The sequence below is a fragment of the Arvicanthis niloticus genome, chromosome 20, assembly GCF_011762505.2.
Source record: "Arvicanthis niloticus isolate mArvNil1 chromosome 20, mArvNil1.pat.X, whole genome shotgun sequence".
NCBI classification, from domain to species: Eukaryota; Metazoa; Chordata; class Mammalia; order Rodentia; family Muridae; genus Arvicanthis; species Arvicanthis niloticus.
In genome coordinates this window covers 24,168,268-24,189,303 of record NC_047677.1, presented here as the reverse complement: position 1 = coordinate 24,189,303, position 21,036 = coordinate 24,168,268, and the positions used below count along the sequence as shown (strand labels likewise).

The following is a 21,036-nucleotide window of genomic DNA, read 5'->3' as shown; positions in this document are numbered from 1 at the left end:
AGCTCAGCACTCTGAACTGCGGAACAGATTACAGTGACATTCATTAAGTTGCCCAGCCAATATGAATAACTGTCCTTCTTTACTGCCTGGCAAGAGGTATGAGCAAGGTTTATCCTTCGTGGCCTCCAGCACCTGGTCTTAATGAGATGGGAGAAAAAAAAAAAAAAAAAAAAAAAAAAAAAAAAAAAAAAAAAAAAAAAAACCCTGTGTGGATTTGGGAGCTGTGGGAAAGCTGTAAGCAGAGCTGAATGGGAAACTGGAGGCTACCTGTCCCCTGCTGGGTAGATCCACCATTGTCTATGTGTAATTCATTGCTTCACTGACAAAGATGGCTTAGGAGGCCAGAGGGTGTGTTTGGGAGCTTTCTCCAGAAGGCTTAACAGTTAAACTGTTGTGGCTTCTCCTGGGGTGTTTTTGAGATTGGTTAATTAATGTTTGCAAGATGCTCAGGGATCTCAGGATAAAAGGCTTTGAGGGAGGGTAAGCAATTACAACCCTGATGTTACTGGTAATGGTCCAAGCTCAGGCGGGCTGGGACACTCAGGCAGGCTGGGGTCCAGAGTGTCCCAGCCCATCCTCCCACAATGAGGGTCTCATCTTACCACCCACAGCCAGCAGGAGGGCCTTCATGGTAAACAGCTAATGAGAAAGGAGTTAGGAATCGATTGCAGTTGGATCCACCAGAGACGGCTATTCATCTCTTGAGTTCTAATAACTGACACCAGCTTCCTTTATTTGATTAGACTTCTCATAATGTGATAAATGGCCTCACGGTCACCATACAATGTTTGTTTATGGAAAATGAGTCAAAATGTTAAAGAAAAACATGACAGGAGGGGCATGGCTGCTGCTGAGGGCTGGATCCTATAAGGGGCGGGTGTGAGGAGTGCAGGAGCCTTGCCTGGGTTTAAAGGACTGGATAAAGCTGCTACACTTTGAGTCATTCATTCTTTCCTCTGAGTGTAACTGCAAACAAACTCAATAGTTATACAAATGTCTTTAGCCCCGGGGCAATTCGTTGTATTAGTACCTGGTTTCTCTAGGGAGGGGGTCATCTCCAAGGCTACCTGCAGTGACCTGTGTGGCCAGTGTAGCTGTTTTGTCTCTGATGCTGTCATCCACTCAGGCAATTGTGGGGTCCCAAAGGCCCCAGGGCCAAATAGGCATTTTGCAAGCAAGCAACCTCACCAACCTATGGGCTCCAGGAAGGATGACAATGAGCAGGAGAGACACAGGGAGCTCACTGGTGCCCACATGTGGTGGTGCATAGGTACTTCCTCTGAAAGCCTTCACGAAAGTTGTAAACACACACACACACACACACACACACACACACACACACACGCATGCATGCAAGCACATATGTGTTAAACAAACCCTTTAAGAAAGAAAGAAAAAAGAAAGAGAGAGAGAGAGAGAGAGAGAGAGAGAGAGAGAGAGAGAGAAAGCAGACCATGTGACATCAGACCCCAAATTATCCCAGTCCTAGAAAAAAGAAGAGTCCACTTCAGTATATAGTAAACATCCCCCAAGGAACTAAGGGAATCCTGAGGGCTGATGGCCTCTCAGGTTCTCAGTCCCCACCAAGTTTTCTCATGCCTGGCTTCAGTCATGGCCTAGTGACATCTGGGGTGTACCTGTGTGGTATTTCGCACTCATTTGCCTTTCCTGTGTCTCATCTTGCCTCCTGTAGCTACTACATGCTGGAAAACAGACCCAGGAACATCTACGGCATGGTCTGCTACTCCTGCCTCTTGGCACCTCCCAACACCAAGGAATGTGAGTGTTCAGCCCTTCAACAGAAACACTGTCTCGCTTAAGTGCATTAATAATGACTGCACGATGCCCAAAATGTGTGCAGCGTTGCATTAAGGAAAAGAAATCAAAGTACTTCCCCTTGGAGTAGTCTTAACAAGAGCAAGCCCAGATCTGAATTCGCTCCTGTCTGTCTGTTGTATGAGTCTGAATCTATGCCTGCCTGAAGGCTGTCTTGTGAATCTGTCTGTCCCTGTGGCTGTGTGTGTCCCTAACGAAGGGCTTCGTTCTCTCTTGTACTGAGCAGCACAGAAAGCATCACACAGAGGAGGGATGAGGGAAACTTTACAGAAACCTTTAACAGAGTTTTACAAGGGATTCAGTCACCGCCTCCAACTGTGCCACATAACAAACTCGACTGCACGTGTCACTGCAGACAGACCTATCCATGTGGTAGCCAGTATTTATGGTGGACATGTTCCATAAGGTTGCTTCCAGCCTATTTGCTGATTTCGGCATTTATTACCGTAACACTCATAGTCACACACATAGACACATTGCTTCTGAGTCAGGGGCATGGAAGATTACAGCTATGTATTGTCTTTGGTTGTGAATGTTGACTACACAGGGACATCCAAGACATAGTAAGGTTGGTTGTCACGCTGTTCTCTTACAAGCAGGTTAAAATGAACAGGCTGGACTCACAGTAGGATAGCAGTTTTAGGTCCTAAGTGACTTCATGGTGTATTATTAATTCTGACTGTCAGGACCAACAAAAGTCCCAGACTTTTACTACTGGTGTAGAAGGAAGCCAGTTCCAACACCTAGGTAAGATTAGCACAAGTAGGGGCTGGAGATGGAGGCAACTCAGCCTTGGACAGCACTTGATTCTCTTGCAGAGGCCTGCAGTTCAGATCCAAGCACCCACCTCAGGGGACTAACAACCATCCAGCTCAAGGGGATCAGATGCCCTCTTCTGGCCTTTATGGGCAACACACACACACAATAAAAATGAAATCTTTTTTTAAAAGCGCAACGCAAAGGTATAAACAGGGGATTGGCTTTGCTGTGGGTCAGATTTTTGGAGTCAGAAGTTAAGGCTGTCATGCAGGTCACCCAGTAGTACCTCAGACAAGTCACTTAGCTGTACCATCTGTCAGAGAGAGAGAGAGAGAGAGAGAGAGAGAGAGAGAGAGAGAGAGAGAGAGAGAGAGAGAGACCTTAAGACTGGACCTACTCTCCTTCTGTGACCATTAAGAAAGCTAAGGGAACTGCAGATACAAAGATATTTTGCAAGTATTATAAAATGCTAAGTGATTTTAAGTTCTTGTGTATATGTATATGTAGCTCCACGCGAGGCCATGAGAAATATAGAAATATTCACAAGTTATCAAGAAATCGAATAGTTTCTATAAAGTCCATGTAAACTACCACCCTCCTGAGTTTATAAGCCTCAATGGGGCTGCTTCTTTTCCAGGCTTATGATCTTCCATGTGTGGGGAAGGGTTTCCTGTTGCAAAAGAGTTCCAATGTGTGGTTTCTTGGACTTTGTGGTCTAATAAAGGTTGAGGTGTTCTGAAGCTGGGGCCCTTAACCTGCATCCAAATGTCAAGCTCACTAAAGATGTATTAGTGGGCAACTCAGAGCTGCTGAAGGGAGGAGGTAGGATGAAGGAAGACTGCCAGCCTCATCATTTCCCCCCCCCCCCAACACACAGGAAAGGTAATCACGTGACTGGGCAGGATGCCTGGGCATGGTGTTAAGGGTTGGGGAATCAGAAGGCCAGGCCAGTCTCTGTCTTCTAGATAGTTTGGCAATTGGAATAGATTTGCATGTGTTTAAAATTGAACTTCTTACCTGTCATATGCTAATTAATTTACAAAGTGGAGGAGGCCCTGGGGCTCCTGGCTGCCAGCCTGACCTGTGGTAAAGTCAGCTGCCATTGCTAATGTATCTTCTGTCAGGGGATCTACATTAATTAAGTGCCTGATAATTCTGGGATGAGGCTCTCGCCTGTGTGGAAGATCTCAGGACCACACCACCCAGCAGGAAAGGTTCTTTGCCTGGCAGGAAAGCAGCCATCTTCAGGGGCTCTCACAGAGATACAGTCAGAAGAGCTAACCATTGCATCCTGTCTTGGGTAAACAAGCAGAGTCCCTGTCTCCTAGAGATTAAAAAATAATAATAACCAATGGATCCCTTACTTTCCTTCATTGCTTAACTGACAGCTAGATCCCAGGAAGGCTTCATTGTAGGTTTTTACAATCCAGCAAGACAACCTCCAGTCTTGGCTCTGGGACCTCTCAAGCCAGTCTCCAGGCATCTTGCCCAGCCCAGAAACTTGTCTGCAATAGATGTGTTAGGTGGAACACTTCTTCAGTGGGTCCGAGCCTCCTTCAGAACATTAAACACTTCCATCCTACCCTTCTCTACTGTTTCCCAGGGTGTATTGTGACTGGGAAGATTACCTAGAACCATAGCTAGGTGAAATTAGGAGACCCATATGTTCAGTGTTGTCCACAAGCCTGCTGTAGGAAAGCCAAGGACTGGGCCAAACCTCATGTTTGTCGGGATCTTGATATCCCTGGCTTGTGGCCTAGGCGCCACCTCTTCTTGAAGGGTGGATTTCCTGGGCTGTGTGGAACCAAGTTGTCATTCTTGGTACTCTGAGTCAAGGACCCTGGGGCACGTGGTATTGCAGCTACATGCCCAGTAGAGTTGGAGCAGGCAGATGGCCAGGTGCAGGACAGCCAGTCCAGCTACATGCCTGAATCCACATGAGGGTCTCCTCGGCAGGAAGGACAGGGGTCGGGGTCCCGAACGTTCTCCTCTTTCACATGACTGAGCCTGTGTTGGCATTCTCAAAGAATCTGCTGCCTCTCTGAGCAATGAGCAGAAGAGTAGGACTCTTGTCACCTTCCCATGAAATGCTTGAGATAACACACGTTTCTGGGCCTGCCTCTGATTCAGCAGGTCTGACATTGTGTGTAGGTTAAAGGTCCCAGCTTCAGAACTTTTCTGTCTTTGTTAGTGTTTAGCCTGCTTCGTGGAGCCCTGGCTCCATCCCTGCCACCACAGACTTGCATAGTCAATGTGAGTTCATGCTCTCCAAGCCCTTCCACACACATGCCATAAGACTGCTATCACATTGCCGTGACACAGGCCACAAAGGGACCCTCAGGAGGAATGAGAAAGTGACATGCATTTACCCCTAAAGTAGATAAAATGTTCTTGTTCCTGGGTGGCCGAGCTCTGGGTTGCAGGTCAGTCGGGCCTTCGGGCTGATCGTCATCTCCGTTAAAGCACGGAAGGAGTGCGGTTCTTGGAACCACTTCAGTTTCTGCTTTCCCTACCACATACTGAGAGATACCTGCACATACTGGGATTGGCAGTATGTGTACATTGAAACGAGGAGGCAGATACAACCGGCATCTTCCCTACCCTGAACTGGCCAGCAACTGAGCCTCGTACAGCCTCTGCCCAGAGCCCTGAAGCAAAGCCCCTCCCCCCCAGTCAGTACCATCCCCACTGGGAGAGCTTCAGGCCTTACTCTCCTTTGCCTTCTGCTGACATGGTGCATTGGTGAGTCCACATGAGACCAAAGGGACACACAAAGTCCTTTGGTTTGTTTTTTCAGTAAACCAGAGCAAGATGCATTTGAGCAGGACGATGTTCTCCCATGTTGTTCTAAGAACGTAGGTGCTGGGGCCGCTAAGTATACACGGGACCTGCGCTGTAGTAACAACGGGTGAGAGTTCTGTCTAGAGGGAGGCAGGAAGTCAGGAATGGAGAATGGGGTGCGTCCCACTTGGCTTCCACTGTGAGTTTCCACCCCTAAGAAAGTGATCTCCTTCTCTGGACCTCAGTTTCCTCTAAGATCTTGTGTCACAAGATCTCTATGAGGACAGATGACACTGTACGGGCAGTGTGTGGGAAATGCTCATGTTGGTGCTGGTGACATATGTCAGTGTGGTGGACAGCAGGCTCAGCCACACATCAGCAGCCCTGCATTCCCAACCTGGGACACAGTAGTTGGAGGGGACACGGACATAACACAATTGAAGTACTGTGTTATGGTGGTAACAGTCATGACGCCTATTCTTCTATTTTAAAAATCACTTGTCAGTGGTTAAGATCCATGAGCTAAATCAAGAACAGAGTGGTCTCTTAGGAAGGGACACCCAGTGAAATGACTGAACTGTAGTTTATAGTGAGCCAAGGACTGTTCATGTGGGCCCTAGGACATAAGTAGGAAACCCTGGCCTCCAAGAGCATGGACCCAGTTGTTTCTGTAAAGTACAACATGCCACTATTCATACCAGGCTATCCCATGTGTGTATTCACACCAGACCATGCCACACAGCACAATTCACACCAGACCATGCCATATAGCACCAAGGACCTGGTGAGGAGCAGATTCCTATCGAGCATGTCTGGGCAGAAGCAAAGGCTACCTTCTGCTCTCATTTCTAGCAGCTAGTGAGTATCTGACAACTCCACCCATCGCTCACAGATCGACTGCCAGGGTGTGTGGCCAATGCCAGGGTTGAGGGGCACCTCCTTGACAACTCTAATAGCCAAATTACTCTTAAAAATCCAAACTGTTTACACTGTGTGGAGAATGCCAGCCAGCCTCTAATACATACTGGCACATTTATAAATTGCATGGATTAACAACTTCAAAGGCCCCTTATATACCATCATCTCTTTGAACAGAGGTATAACTCCACTAAGCCTGGTGCTTACAGCTCGCTAAGTCCCCGAGGAAGGTGAGCTGAGCTGCAGCCAGACTGGGACTTCAGAGTGAAGTAGGCACATCTGTCCCTGCCGTCTTGTCTAGTAATGGACCTCAAGCAGAAACCTCTGCCCATTTTCTGGAAGGTCATTTTTTACTAACCGTTATCACTCAGGTCATCTGCAGCTGACTACCCAGAGAGACTGCTATGAAGGAGCAAATAACCGAGTGAGGACACAGGGTAGTGTGGGATATTCCTAGCTACCAGACACCTTGATAGTGAAGTGTCTGTCAGCATCAGACCAGAGTATAACCTGGTCCAGGAGAATATGTCTGCAGGGAGCCTAGCATGCTGCTCTTGGGAATATGCTCTATGGCGGTGCTTCCATGATGCACAATGTGGATTCCGACATGTCTTCTATGCCCACCCATGTTACTTGTAGGGTAGGATAGTTTGTAGACCCATGGCTTGTGGAAGGTGTGCAGTGAAGAGTAGTAGCAATAGCTGAGCTCTCTGGGTTGGCTTTCTCTCCCTCCCTCTCTCTCTCCAAGCTTTGCCCAAACATAGGTCACACACACTTTACTCAACATAATACAATGTGTTCAAATGATGGACTGGGTATTAGGACTATCTTGTACCTCACTGGTACAATTAGAAATAAGTATGCTCTAATTGTATTTTGAGAGAAAAGTTTTACTTTAACAGGAAGAGTGATATGTAGGAGGAGCTAAGTGGGAAGGAATACTGAGAGGAAGAGATGGAGTAAGGAGAGAAGATGAAGGAGAGGAGAAACTAGATGATGAGAGAGAGAAAGAGAGAGGGGGCATGGAGGCAGATGTTCACAGGTCTCCACCAGTCAAAGATAGTCTTTATATCTAGGTTGGGTATTGGATTACCCTTCTGATTGAGCATTACCAAACTTATAAATCCTTTGATTAACATTTAAAAAAAATTGTATAAAAGCAAAAAGGAAAGGGGGGCATGGGACAGGGGTGTTCTAGGGAGGGGAAATGTGGAAAGGGGATGGCATCTTAAATGTAAATAAAATAAAATGAAAAAAAAACAAAAAAAATACAATGTGTTCATAAGCTTAGCATGCATGCATCTGTGATTCTGGTGCATGTTTCAAGGGTTTGGGATAATGGCAAGCAGGTGTCTGTCTTCTCTGGGGAATTTCCCAAGCATTCTGTGGAATAACAGAAGCATCCTGAAGTCATTATCAGGAGCCTGACTCTGTCTACCAAGGCCTGCAGGTGCCCTGTTGAGCAGTCTCATACCACACTGCTTCTTCTAAGTGGTCTTTTGGGGGTTCTCTGTGGTGTGTAATGTTGGTTAGGCAGTTGAGCATACCTGTCTGAAGTCAGTTGAGGGACGGGCAGGACTGGGGCTTGCTCTGTTCATATCACACCTCCCTTGTGTGGAAGCAGAGGACACTGAATTGGGGACAAGAAAGACCAAATAACATACAGAGGTTTGTTTGTTGTTTTGGTGGTGGTGGTGTTTTGTTTGTTTGGTTTTGTTTTTTGATTACTGTACTCAGAGCAGTCCTATTGAATTAAACAATTCAAATAATTTTTAATTGTTTAATTAATTGTTAATTGTTAATTGTGTTCCATAAAGAACACTCCACCTACCTGAAACAGAACTGTCGCTGAGAACATCCAGTCAGGCACCCATGTGTTTATTTGCTCTGAGTTGCCTCAGCTCTGTCTTTGCTGAAACAGCAGCTCCATTCTCTCTTGCCAGCTCTGATTCTGAGAAACCTATTGTCAGTTCACGGGTTGCTTGCTGCCCTTTAGGACCTGTATGGCCTGCAGGCCTGGCTGGATCTCTGTAATTCTCCTTCTGCACATGACATAGGTCTCAGCATCTGCTGCAGGATCCCTGAGGGAAATGTCTGCCTCCCTGCAGATTCTGGAAGGACCCTGTGGTCGACCACAGGGAAAGATGGGATGGAGGTCATGGGGACCTGAAGGGTTTGGTTGCAGGGTACCGGCAGGTGTTCGGCACTAGCCTCTGGCTTAGAGAGGTCTACTTTTCCCCTATACCTCATCCCCACTCCCCATTTCTCATGTACTCAGCAGAGCATCCTTGGCTGGAGAGTACCTGGCAACTCCTTGAGCTTGTGCAGCCTGTGCTCCATCAATGCCAGCTGAAGTTCAGTTTGGGGAATGTCCAGTATATCAGAGCAAGACATAGCTGGTCCAAACAGGTAGCATCTGCGCCTCAGGAAGATGTCCTTAGCAAGTAGCAGCCTGCACCAGTGTTTGGCGATGTCATATAACCAGTCCTCCTAGGTACAGGGCCATTTCATAAGTCTGTACTCACCAAGCTACCTTCATTGTTTTTTTTCTAGACCATAGGCCTGGGTGTGTTTGCGCCCCAGCCCCAACCCTGTCACTGCCTTGATCTGCATGTCCTAGCAAGAAGGGACAAGAAAAGACAGAGATTGCTGGCATCCACAGACACAGCCTTTGGCTTTCTCTTTTCTCCCTCTGCCCACATAGCTTAAGCTCACTTGAGCCCCTTACCAAACCAACAGATCCGTTTCTTTGCAATGCCCTATTTGCTTTAGAGAAAGGAAATTAGATTCTATTTAAAGCTGGGTTGGGACAGTCCACCTGATGACATGTGATGGCTAGTTTCCCAACAAAGTACAGGTGGCAGGACCCTGGATCTTGCCTTAGCTGGCTGAAGCAGCTGCCAACCTGTGGAGGACTTGGTGGGGTCTTTGAGCAGGGGTGGACACAGCCTAAATGTCAGGTTAGCATAGCTATGTAGACAGGACCCCACTGGGGACTACCTCAGCAGTTCCTCCCGGAGAGTTACCCTGAAATATAAGCTTTAAAAGCTGAACATAAGGTTGGCGCCTACAGGCCACAAGAAAGCTTCTAGTCTTCCCCCAGAAAGAGGAGAGATCTTATCTTCCTTGGGCAAGTGACTATTCTGGCTACACCATAGTTCTATTTCTGTCTTATGTTGAGGGACAAGCTAGTCTCTGAGTACCGAGGCACCCCACCGACGTACAGAAATCCACCTCCAGCCTGCCCTGAGCTTGTGATTGTCTCTTGTACCTCCACATTCTTTATCTGTCCATCTCTCTATGTGTTGAACTAGATATAAGGATGGAAGCAGAGGCATCTGGCCTCTCTCCACAGGGTATCGTGGGCATATATTGTTTTGTAACCTACTTTTAATAAGGGTTCAACCTCTCCTCTAGCCCACCACCCAGCAGAGGTAGTGGAAGAGAAAAGTTAGGATGGGGGAAGTGGACCTATTCAACAATAGTTCTTTAGGGGTGAGCTGGACCTTCTTGGGCAGCAGTTCAGTCCTGTAGCAAACACCAAATATGACTCCGCAGCTGCAGACCAGTCCTCTGGGCAGTAATCAGGCATGAATCAGCAGTTACAGTCCAGTCCTTTCAGCAAGCAGTCACCAGGCAGCTGTAGTTCAATCCTGAAGAAACTGCCAGGCTCACCAACCGGCCTGAGGCAAGGGCACTGCAGCAGCAAGCTGCCACTGGAATATCATGGGCAGTTCTTGGGTGAGTTTCTTTTCTCAGTGGCGGCTGGTTTTAGCACAAGTTGAGCTCAACAACGTGAATCAATACGTATGTGTCTTTAGCAAAGGATAGCGAGTAAGAGCAAACCGAACCAAAGCTCAGTGCTCGTCTCCCGCTGTCTGTGGGGTTATACTCCTTCATCACGGGTTGTTTCACGTGTCTGCTATATCCAAACATCCTTTCACATGTGTCTGCTTCAGGAAAACAGTCTTCCATGTGTTTGCTTTAGCAAGACATCCTTTCAGCTGGTGTCCCAGCAAAACATCATTTGGTATAACTAACTTTCCAAAGAACTAGACGTTTCCACTTCAGGGTATGTATTTAGTGAGGTTGTCAGCTAATTAGGCAGCACACTCTGCTTCGGTGGAACTGGGCTCCTGCTCCTGGGGTGGCACAAGCCACACAGCAGGAGGCTTTCCACACAGCAGGCCTGTGTCTCTCCCAGAACCTCTGTTACTGCTTACTCCTCACTGAAGCCCTGTGGTGTTGGGGACTGACCCCTGTGTACTCTCCAGACTAATTCTCTTGGCTGGTTGGGGTGCGTGAGAAGGGCATGACTTGAGGGAGGTTGGTGACCCTATCTGGGCTTATAGCTGCTTTTCAGAAGTACAGGATTATTATATGAACCTCTCCAGAACTGGGAACCAGCAAGGACAAGAAAGAAAGAAAGAAAGAAAGAAAGAAAGAAAGAAAGAAAGAAAGAAAGAAAGAAAGAAAGAAGAAGGAAGGGAGAAAGGGAGGGAGGGGAGGAGGGGGAGTGAGAGAACGGGAAAGAAGGAAGAAAAAGAAAGAGAAAGAAAGAAGGAATAGGGAAAGAAAGGAAGGAAAGAAGGAAGGAAGAAAAAAATGCAAGACAGAAAGAAGGAACGAACTGCCCTACTCAAGGGCTGGGTCACATCTGCTTGCTCTGCCTCTACTGCTGAGCTATGGTCCAACCCTGATTGTTTTTATCAATTGAAAAACTCAAGTTTGACCTAAAGAAGGTTATTTATCAGAAAAAAAAAAAAAAAAACATGTACTGTGGTTTGTCTGATAGCAGATCGGCTATCCGTTTTCTTTTTTCTTTTCTTTCTGTTGTCTTTCTTTTTTCTTTTTGAAACAGAGTTTCTCTGTGTAGTTCTGACTGCCCTAGAATTCACTGTGTAGACCAGGCTGGCTTTGAACTCACAGAGCTCTGCCTACCTCTGCCTCCTACTGAGGCAAGCATTACAATATCTATCCTTTTGTTTTGTTGGTTTAGTGACACTTTTTTCCTATGGCGGGAATGAGCCATGGTTAAGGAAAGCAGGGCATATCCATTATTAAATGGGTTGGTTGAAATGATTTTAAAAACTCGCCTTAGGCTCAGAGTGCTGTGATGCCGTGTTTGCCTAGCACGCACAAGGCCAGCACCACTGAGCCACCACCATGGAATCTTGGAGGAAATCCTAGAGGGAAGGATGTCAGAGCTGAGAATGTTACGGTGAGGCTCGGCTGGCTCCTTCTGCTTCTTCTCATGGCTTTATCTTTTCAGATTTTTAGTAATTAAGTTATACTGCTTTTATGACTAGAAAAGACATTAAGAATATATTTCTGCTCTCCATAGTTGAAAAAAATTAATCAAATGTTAACCCCCCTAAAATGCTCTCATGTACATGTGCTATCCTTCATATAGAGTGCACAGAATCGGTCTCAGCTTATAGGGGAACTGAGTGGATGAGGCAGAGCTGTCTTTATTTATGGAACAAGAGTCCTATGGAGGGAGCAATGACTCATGGGTAAGAATGCTTGCTGCTCCTGCAGAAGACTGGTGTTCAGTTCCCAGCTCCCTTACTGGGTAGATCATGCCCACTGGTAAATCCAGCTCCAGGGAGTCCAATGCCCTTGTCTAGCCTTGGCAGGCACCTGCACACATGTGGTGTGCATAAGATGACATATGCACACATACATTTAATAAAAGAATGTCTAAGATGTCAGAATACTCACTGGGGAACATTAAACATTTCCTCTCTGCCCCACTCCCTGCAATACAGTCTAGAACTCCAGATTGGTTCATTTCACTGCGGTGCCTTATTTTCCTGTCTTTGAAGGTGATGCTTTGCCAGATCTCTGAGTTTATCTCCTCTCCTCGCAGGTGTGGGAGCCACTTCCGGGGTTTCAGCTCACTCCTCCAGCACTTCCGGTGGCAGCACCTTGTCCCCCTTCCAGCATGCTCACAAAGGTGAGGAAGGCCCCCAGCTGTGGGTCTTCTGGAACTCAGAGATCTGAGGGTGAGGAGGGAGAGGGGACTGCTGTCAGCAATGAAGATAGACTCCCCCTAATATGACGGAATCCCATGGTCGCCACCTGATCAGCTGCAGGACCTTGGTATAAAATTACTACTCCATGGGTATCCTGGCACTCCAGTCACCTTGGCAGGGTGGGAGGTAACAGCCAGGAGCCAGTGTCAACAGTTTACACTTTACACTTTTAATACTCATTCCCAATGACTTCTATTCTCCTTGTTCATTAGAAATGGAAATGATGCTTGAGGGGCACTCTCCCCACCCCACCCCACCCCATCCCCACCCCATCCCCACCCCATCCCCACCCCACCCCACCCCCACCCCACCCCATCCCCACCCCACCCCACCCCACCCCACCCCCACCCCCACCCCATCCCCACCCCACTCCCACCCCACCCCCACCCCATCCCCACCCTCACCCCTTCTATATTTCTCTCAGCACAAGCCCTTGAGCTGGCTTGTCCCTCCTCATAGACTCATATAACTCATAGAGGAGTTTATTTATAGTTTTAATGCCATCTGATTCTTAAGCATGTTTGGGGTTGGGTCTCCATGAGGCTTGTGGTACCTTCAAGGACCCTCAAAGCATCAGTATGCAGCCTGCTACATCCTGACCCAAGGTATGAGGACAATATGCAGACATGCCCACTTCACTTCCCCCAGCACCTGGGAATAGCATGCAACCGAGAATAGTAAGACGTATATCACCCATCTCCCACCCCCCACAGTACCAGATAACATCAAGGAACCCAAGTATCCTCAATGGGCTCCCAGCTCTGCACATCCTTCCAATGGCCCAGAGCGCCACATGCCTGCCACTGTGCTTTGGGTGGCAGGACATTTGGATCCCGCTTCATGGGGACCAGGTGTCCTGTTTAGTTATTTTGGAGAACTACAGGGAAGTTTCAGAGAGTCCACACATCCAAAGCTCCATCGAGGAACCAAGCAAACAGCTCCAGGAGTAAGCAGCAGCCCAGCAGAAGTGGAAACAGTAGGAGATGCTGGGTCAGTTCAGCCCTCTTTAGCCTGGGGCTCTTGTTAATACTCTGGAGATGAGATGCCAAGTAAAACCAAACCAGGAATGTAACCTCTAGCCAGAGGGGTGGCCTCTTGCTTGGAAGTACCTGAACTCCCAAGACAGACACTTGTTCATGGGCCTCTTTAGTCCTCATCTCTACCTTTCTCTCAGGATCTCAGGGTAGTGACACTCAGAGTGAGAACCCCAGGAATGACTTTTCGTTTTGCATCCTGATCGTCCAAGTATAATGCGCATATGCCCAGTTGGCAGTGTGGGGGAAGCTGATGAGTGGTCCTGACCCAGCAGCCAACACGCACTTGGAGGGCCAGGTCCTTGGGCCAAGTATGATCCATGGAAGCATTCCTGTGATTGGGTCTCTTGGTGGGTGCTGTAGCTTGGAGACATGACCTACAAACCCATTTCTCCTCCTCTCCTTGATGCCAGCAGAGCTCTCAGGCCAAGGACACCTGGCCACTGCCCTGATCATTGCCATGTCCACCATCTTCATCATGGCCGTTGCCATCGTCCTCATCATCATGTTCTACATCATGAAGACTAAGCCTTCAGCTCCAGGTGACATCCCTGCACCCATGTCCCTAATCCAGCACTCTGTCACCTTCTCAGAGAGAGCCGGGGAGCTCATGCCAACCTTCTTCTCTTTCTTCAAACAGCCTGCTGTAGCAGTCCCCCAGGAAAGAGCACAGAAGCCCCAGCTAACACACACGAGGAGAAAAAAGAGGCCCCAGGTCTGTACACATAGCCTACACTGCCCATGCATAGTATCTAGCATAAAGGTGGGGTATGTTCACCTTGTCCTCAAACCTGGCAGCCCAGCCTCCTGACCACCTCTGATTCCAGGGCCTTTAAGGGGGGTGGTATACCACTTGTCCTGTCCCAAAGTGGTCATCAAGGATGTCTACTGAAAAGGAAACAGGAAGGGAGATCCCAGCTCAGAACCACAAGCTAACTCCCACCAACGCCCAACTTCCATTCCTACAGACTGTGTGGTGACTTTCCCTGAGAATGGTGAATTCCAGAAGTTGACAGCAACACCCACAAAGACCCCCAAAAGGTATGTGGAACAGGGACTCACCTACACTCATTACTAGGTTGAATAGTCCCAATCCCAAGGACAGAGTTAGCAGCTGGGTCCTTGTAGGTCCTTGAGCAGGCAGGTAGGTTGTATCATTGAGTGTACTGGGTGCTGGTGTCTGGCCTAAGGATGCTCCAAGAATATTAGAGAGTAGCTTCCCACCAAAAGGGGCAATGTAAACTAGCACTGAATTTCTGTTTCCTTGTTGACTACAGGAGCCTGCCTACTACCCACCACTTGTCCATTCCCCCTGCTCCCAATCTCCCAGATGCCCTGAGCCTGCCACCATTCTCTTCAAACTGAGTAGCCAACATGAATCACAGGATACACACACACACACACACACACACACACACACACACACACACACACGCTGATCAGGTTCCCACAGCTCAGCTACCAGTAGTGCTTACACTGCTTTAAAGCCAACAGCCCCAGCCCCAGGCCTAAGACTTGTCTTGCCACACCCCTAAGAGTAGTAACAGGTTGATGCCATCCCCACTTCCATAACTGGACCAAGATCACACACCAGTGATCAACAGAACTGGAACCAAAGCCCAGACTGTCAACCATCTATTAAGGGCTGGTGTAATAAGCCTCTGGGGAAAGAGATTTACTTGACCGTATTTTAGCACGTTTTCCAAGCATTGGGTCATAGAACTTGCCCCTGCTTTAAAATCTACTGAGAAGGGAAGTCATTTCCTATTGTCCCCGTTGGGTAGTCAGTCATATTGACTTAGTCCTTGCACTGGTACCCAGACAGGAAGCATGCAAACCCCTTTCTGCTGAACCCTGCACTGTGGCCTTCAGACAAGTATGGGAAGGGCCCCGTCTACCCAATGCTGATCTTTGCAACTGGGTTGCAGAGTTCCCAAATGTTGCTAAGACAATTTACAGACGAGCAGAGTGCCAAACTCTCCTTCCTGACCAAGACAGGATCTTCCCACAATGACTCACAAATTCCTGCCACGTCTTTCCTACTTGAGAATAAGAACTCCAGTTACCTGGATCAGGTCCAGGCACTGAGGAAGGCCAGCCTAGTGCATTAACCCATTTGGAAAATTCTAGTGCTCTCAATACTCCCAACACAGGCATCTCTGCATGGTAGAGGTGTGAGACTATTCAAGGCCTTGGAAAGGACTTAAGTTCCCACAGCCCCGTAATTCTAATTGATCATTGTTCAGACTCTGGAAGCTGTGGTCTGAGCCCTGTCATACAAGGTGCCATGGCTGAGGCAGGGCTCTAAGTATGGTGTGATCCCATTTGGTCCCAGCTTGGTCCTTCCATCTTTCAGGACTTTTTGTTCCTAAAAGTAGCAAAAAGGAGATATGAACAGGCAAGGATGTGTCCATGGCTTGAGTTTCTCCTGAAGGGAAAATTTTCGGGACTAGACTTGGGGAAATACCTACTCCTTGCATATACAAGTATTATGCTTTTTCTCTAAAGACAAGGTCGTGAGCCTTTGTCTTGGGTCTTGGAAATGAGACTTGGGAGCTATATGGTGATCTATGGAAATGTCATGAGGTATTCTATAAAGACACCAGTATGTATTTCCATTTGCCTGTCAGAGTTAGTGATGGGGGTGGGCCTGCCACCTCCCTCTTAGGCCCTCAAGCATGATGACAAAGTGGCTCTGTTAGATGGTTTCATAACTTCTTTTTTCTTTATTCTGGCTCCAGGGCTATGTTTGCATATGCCCTTCACTGCTAACGCAGTAACACTCAAATATAATGTGTGGCAAATCCTCTTTTCTAAAGTTCTTTAGCCAAAGCAAGAAAGTAAGCAGAATGCTTTGAAAAAGAAATACCGTTTTGCTTTTATTTTGAATGGTTTAAGGGCATAAGCTCTAACTTATGGGTGCTAGGTCTTGTGTGACCTGAGCTATGATCAGGGGAAACACATGAGGCTAGGTGCACATGATCACCCAGCCTGCCCACCCTTAGGAGCTCTCTATAGCTTCCACAAGGCTCATTCTAACACCAGGGACTAGTCAAGAGTGCACCTTTCTTTTTTTTTTTTTTTTCTTTTTTTCTTTTTTTCTTTTGTTTTTTTTTTTTTTTTTTTTTTGCATGTTCTTGGTTACTCTAGAAACCTGGCATGGATTAAGTTCCAGCCATGTAATCTTAATGACTTAACATGAAGACCCATGGTTGTACTTGTCATGCTGGGGTTAAGTGCACAAATCTAGAACATACTTTGTGAATCTTTACCAAGCATCCATGGTGTCAGACAGTGTGGAGAGACGTTCAGGTGCAGCCCTTGGTGGTATCCCCAGCCTCTCAGAACCCAGAGCTTCTTGGGAACCCCATGCAGACATCTATAGGGCACTCAGTACCAGAACTGCTTGTTTATCAGGAAACAGAACATACATTTCTTACCTCATGTCTCCTTACCTAGAGCTCATAATGTAGTAGGTGCTTAAGGAACAAGACATTGTACCGCGCTGCCCATCCCTGGGTAAGATCAGTGCCGGGTCAGCTCATCTGGTTTGGAGTTTCACTAATAGGTGCCCCGGTTGTTTCCACAGTGAAAACGATGCCTCCTCTGAGAACGAGCAGTTGCTGAGTCGCAGTGTGGACAGTGATGAAGAGCCAGCCCCCGACAAGCAGGGGTCCCCAGAGCTATGCCTGCTGTCACTAGTTCATCTGGCCAGGGAGAAGTCTGTAACCAGTAACAAGTCTGCTGGGGTGAGGCTCTGGCAACACCACCCTTGGTGCACTGGTGCAATGACTTCCAGCCATCAGACAAGACACCTTATGTTGAATAAGCTCCTTAGGGCGCTGTTTCTCTCAAAGGTCCCAGCTAGGATACTGGGCAAAGCAACAAGTCAAAAACGAAAAGGGGGGGGGGAGGGGTTGAGGAAACTTGTCTTAAATATACTGCTTATAGACAAAAGAGAAAAGGGTTTCAAAAAAAATCATTGTAAACAGAGAACAGGAAAAAAAAAAAAAACTTCAGACGCATACCATGCATATCCAAGCAGTTACACACACACACATACACACACACACACACACACACACACACACACACACACAAACAAACACATGCATACATGCCTGTGCATTTGTGTATATCTGTGGGCTCTATGAGTCAGTTAAACATACATAAAAAAAGAAAACAGTGCTAAAGATGCATTCTTCTTATTGCAATTAATCCATAAACCATGCAATGCAATAGCTATTTGCATAATGGCTCATGTGTTAATTGAAATGTACTTGGATGTTAAAGTACATGGGATAATGTGAATGGGTTCTATGCAAATAGTCATTTTACATAATAGTCTTGAGTAACCACAGGCTTAGATATCCTAAATGTAAACACATGTGCATACACATATACATGTCTCTTACACAGCGACAGACTCGCGTGTACAAATTGTCCGGAGGGTTTTATCACTAAAGCACGCTATGTCTGTGGCACAGGGCGTGCTCTGAGGCCCCGGCATACATTCCTTCTTTAGTCTGTACCTTGGGCAACCCAGCCAAACCTTGTGGCAACGTTGTTGGTAGTAAAGAAAATTCCCACTGAGATCCTGGATCTGGCTTGGTCCTGTACTCTAGGTGCAGTGAGCTAGAAGAACCTGGAATCTATGCTGCCTGCCATAGGCATGGGGTTCTTTCACCCAGAACCACTCATTGCCTAGCTTAGCCCTGTGCTTTCTGCCCTGGAAAAGAGAGGCTTCCGTAGTTCTGCATGCATGGCTGCCCTGGTGGCTATATGGTGACCATTCTCCTACACATACCAAGGACAATTCTAACACTGGTGTCCCCTTTAACACAAATGGCACCCCTGGTGCCATTTTTCCTCTTGATAACTTCGAATTGCTTCTACCTAAGGCCTTGGCACAGCAAGTCTGCCTAGCCATCAGGACCAAGCCAGCACAAAGGGGAAGATTTGGAGTTTTGCTACCATCTTTCCTCTTTCTAAAGACATTCTCTTACTTGTTCTTTATAGATCCAAAGCCGAAGGAAAAAGATATTGGATGTGTATGCCAACGTGTGTGGTGTTGTTGAAGGTAAGGACTAGAGAACCATTTAGAGCTGGAGGTGGTGGTGTATACCTTTAATCCTAGAGCGGATGTGGTGGTGCAGACCTTTAAGTGTACATCCAAGCACATGAGAGGCGGAGACAGGCAGATCTCTGTAAGTTTGAGGCCAGCCTCATCTACATAGTGAGTTCTAGGCCTGCCAGGGGCTACATAATGAGACAAACAAACAAAAACAAAAAAAGAGTCATTCAGAGATCACTTCCCTGGTAACCCCCCCCCCCAACCCCACTGACCCAAAGCCAGGCATGGAAAGGGGCTCCTGAGTGAAGAATCGAGGACACTCATCCGTATCTGATGGGGGTTGTCAGGCCCCCATCAGAATGGCTGAGTAAACTGACTTCTGATGTGGATGGAAAGGGAATTTGGTTCCTGGTTTAGGCTGAAGCACGCCATAGTGCTTTCCTCGCAGGACAAGAGACAGCCCAGAGTGTGTGTTGATGGGGATACAATGATAGGGCCCCATAGTTCTTGTGCTGTGCCTACATCAGTATTGTCATCATGGAAACATCTGATGGCACCCAGTAGTCAGTGCCAATGGGTACACGTTCTAAGAAGCACATAGGTATGAGACTTTGTCTTTGTGTCAATATTAGGTGTACAAACACAAACAAAGATGCTTACTGGCATCTACAGTCTTGTAGAGCCAGAGTTTTCTGTCACTGACAGAAACGTTGTCAGGTAGGGCATGGCTGTGCCTAGAAGCTGTTGTCTTCCCTCTTGAGCTTCACAAGGCACACTGAACTGGCTTTGGAGGGCTCTCCCCTCCTTCCAGAGCAGCCACACGAGCAGCAAGTTCAGGCTGCCTTAAGCAGGTAGGTAAGAAGCAACTGAGTAAGAAGCATAAACATTCCAGTCAGTAATCCTACATGCTACAAAATCCAGGCCCTCAATTAACTTCTATTCACCCTGGAAATACACTCCTCACTGCTGAGGTCAGGGGACTTTCCTGCCTCATGCCTTGCTGGCATCTCTCCATGTACCTCTTGTCTGATTGAACCTTGGGACTGAAGAGAGTCACATGCTGCCACTCATGTCCCCTGTGGGAGAAGTGCAGGCCCTAAGCCAGAGCAGACTGGTTAGATGCTCTGCTTGGCCTGAAATAACCACTGATAGGAATTCCAGCGCCAAGAATTACTCTTGGCTGCCTTCAGGAACATGGAATGGCTCCAGAAGTGCATGCCTGGTCAGCCTGCTTGATCAAGCTTGGCATGGCGGATGTTATAGGTTGCCCAGAAGAATAAGGTCTGGGAAGTTACATTCCAGTAACCCCAAAACCGTTTCTCTGTTCCAAAGAATGTCTTGGCTTTGAACAATCAAACCCACAGGACTGTGGCTTTCAAATTAATTTAAAACCTCAACCATAAGAAGAGCCCTCCAGTGGGTCCTGTAGGGTGGAAGCTTCAAGCCGGTGCCCTCAGGTGCTCCTTGGCAGCCCAGGCATGTGTGCTTCCTAATGCCAGAGTAGTCAGACACAGCCAAGGCTGAGTCTCTAAAGCCAGTATGGCTTGGTTCCCAAGACCACTAGAATCACATGAAGACCTTAATACTCACATCTCTGCCTACCTGACCTGCTCCACCTTCTTCAAGATCCTAATGTGGTTATTATGACACCAAAGTCCTCCAGCTATTTTAAAAAAAAGTTTTTTATTGCAATATTCTTCCCACCCACCCCATGACAAGGTAACAGTCCTGTTTGTCCTGGATCTTGTTCTGTAGACAAGGCTGGCCTTAAACTCAGAGATCCACCCGCATCTGCTTCCCAAGTGCTGGAATTAAAGGTGTGTGCCACCATCTGGCTTGTGATGCTCTTACCACTTGGTAAGATAATAGAGCAAAGCCTGGGTGTGCTTCTCCCAGCTTCTCCTCATAGTAAGAGCTCACAAAGCCCATAAAAATCACAACCAAGATGTTGATGTCAACACAGTAGACAGAGACCCCTTCTACCACTACAGAGGAATCTCCTGTGCTCCAGCCCCTCCCCCCCCCCCAGTGCAGCCCTATCAACCACTAATCTGTTCTTTATTGCTATAATTTTGTCATTTCAAGATTATTAAAGTCAAATGGAGCTGGAGAGAGGGCTCAGAGTACTAGTTGTTCTGCAGAGAACCTGGATTCAATTCCCAACACCCGCATAGCAGCTTACAACAATCTGTTAACTCTAGTTCCAGAGGGTCTGACACCCTCTTCTGGCCTCTGTAGACACTGCATGTACATGGTGCACAAACATGCTTGTAGGCAAACACCCATACGTCTAAGATACACATTTTAAAAATACTTTTGAAAGTTGAATTATACAGTATACACTCAGCAATAAGCTGATCTCACATACCATAATTCAGTAGAGATCCCTTTGGGTTGCTATCTATGTACATCAGTGTCATGGCAGTCTTTGAGTAGATTTTTTGAAATTTCTACATAGATGATCCGTCTATTCACACAAGGGCAGTTTTATTCCTTTCTCTGCTTTGGCATGATGTCACTTACGAGCTCTGTGAGGGTCCTGACCCTCAGATTTTAGCAATGTACTAGCTCTGGACTTAACATAAAAGTCATATTG

The 21,036-nt window shown here is 47.2% G+C and overlaps 1 protein-coding gene across 1 annotated transcript in view; it reads left to right on the top strand.

Annotated features, from left to right (window-relative positions):
• The window catches only part of Edar (ectodysplasin A receptor), a 75,555-nt gene that overhangs the window by 51,847 nt on the left and 2,672 nt on the right, over nt 1-21,036 (top strand). Inside the window, exons 5-11 of the mRNA XM_034524577.2 lie at nt 1,694-1,779; nt 12,167-12,253; nt 13,783-13,908; nt 14,007-14,081; nt 14,335-14,407; nt 16,956-17,115; nt 18,386-18,446. Coding sequence (XP_034380468.1) covers nt 1,694-1,779; nt 12,167-12,253; nt 13,783-13,908; nt 14,007-14,081; nt 14,335-14,407; nt 16,956-17,115; nt 18,386-18,446 — 668 coding nt within the window. The remainder of the gene's footprint in view (nt 1-1,693; nt 1,780-12,166; nt 12,254-13,782; nt 13,909-14,006; nt 14,082-14,334; nt 14,408-16,955; nt 17,116-18,385; nt 18,447-21,036) is intronic.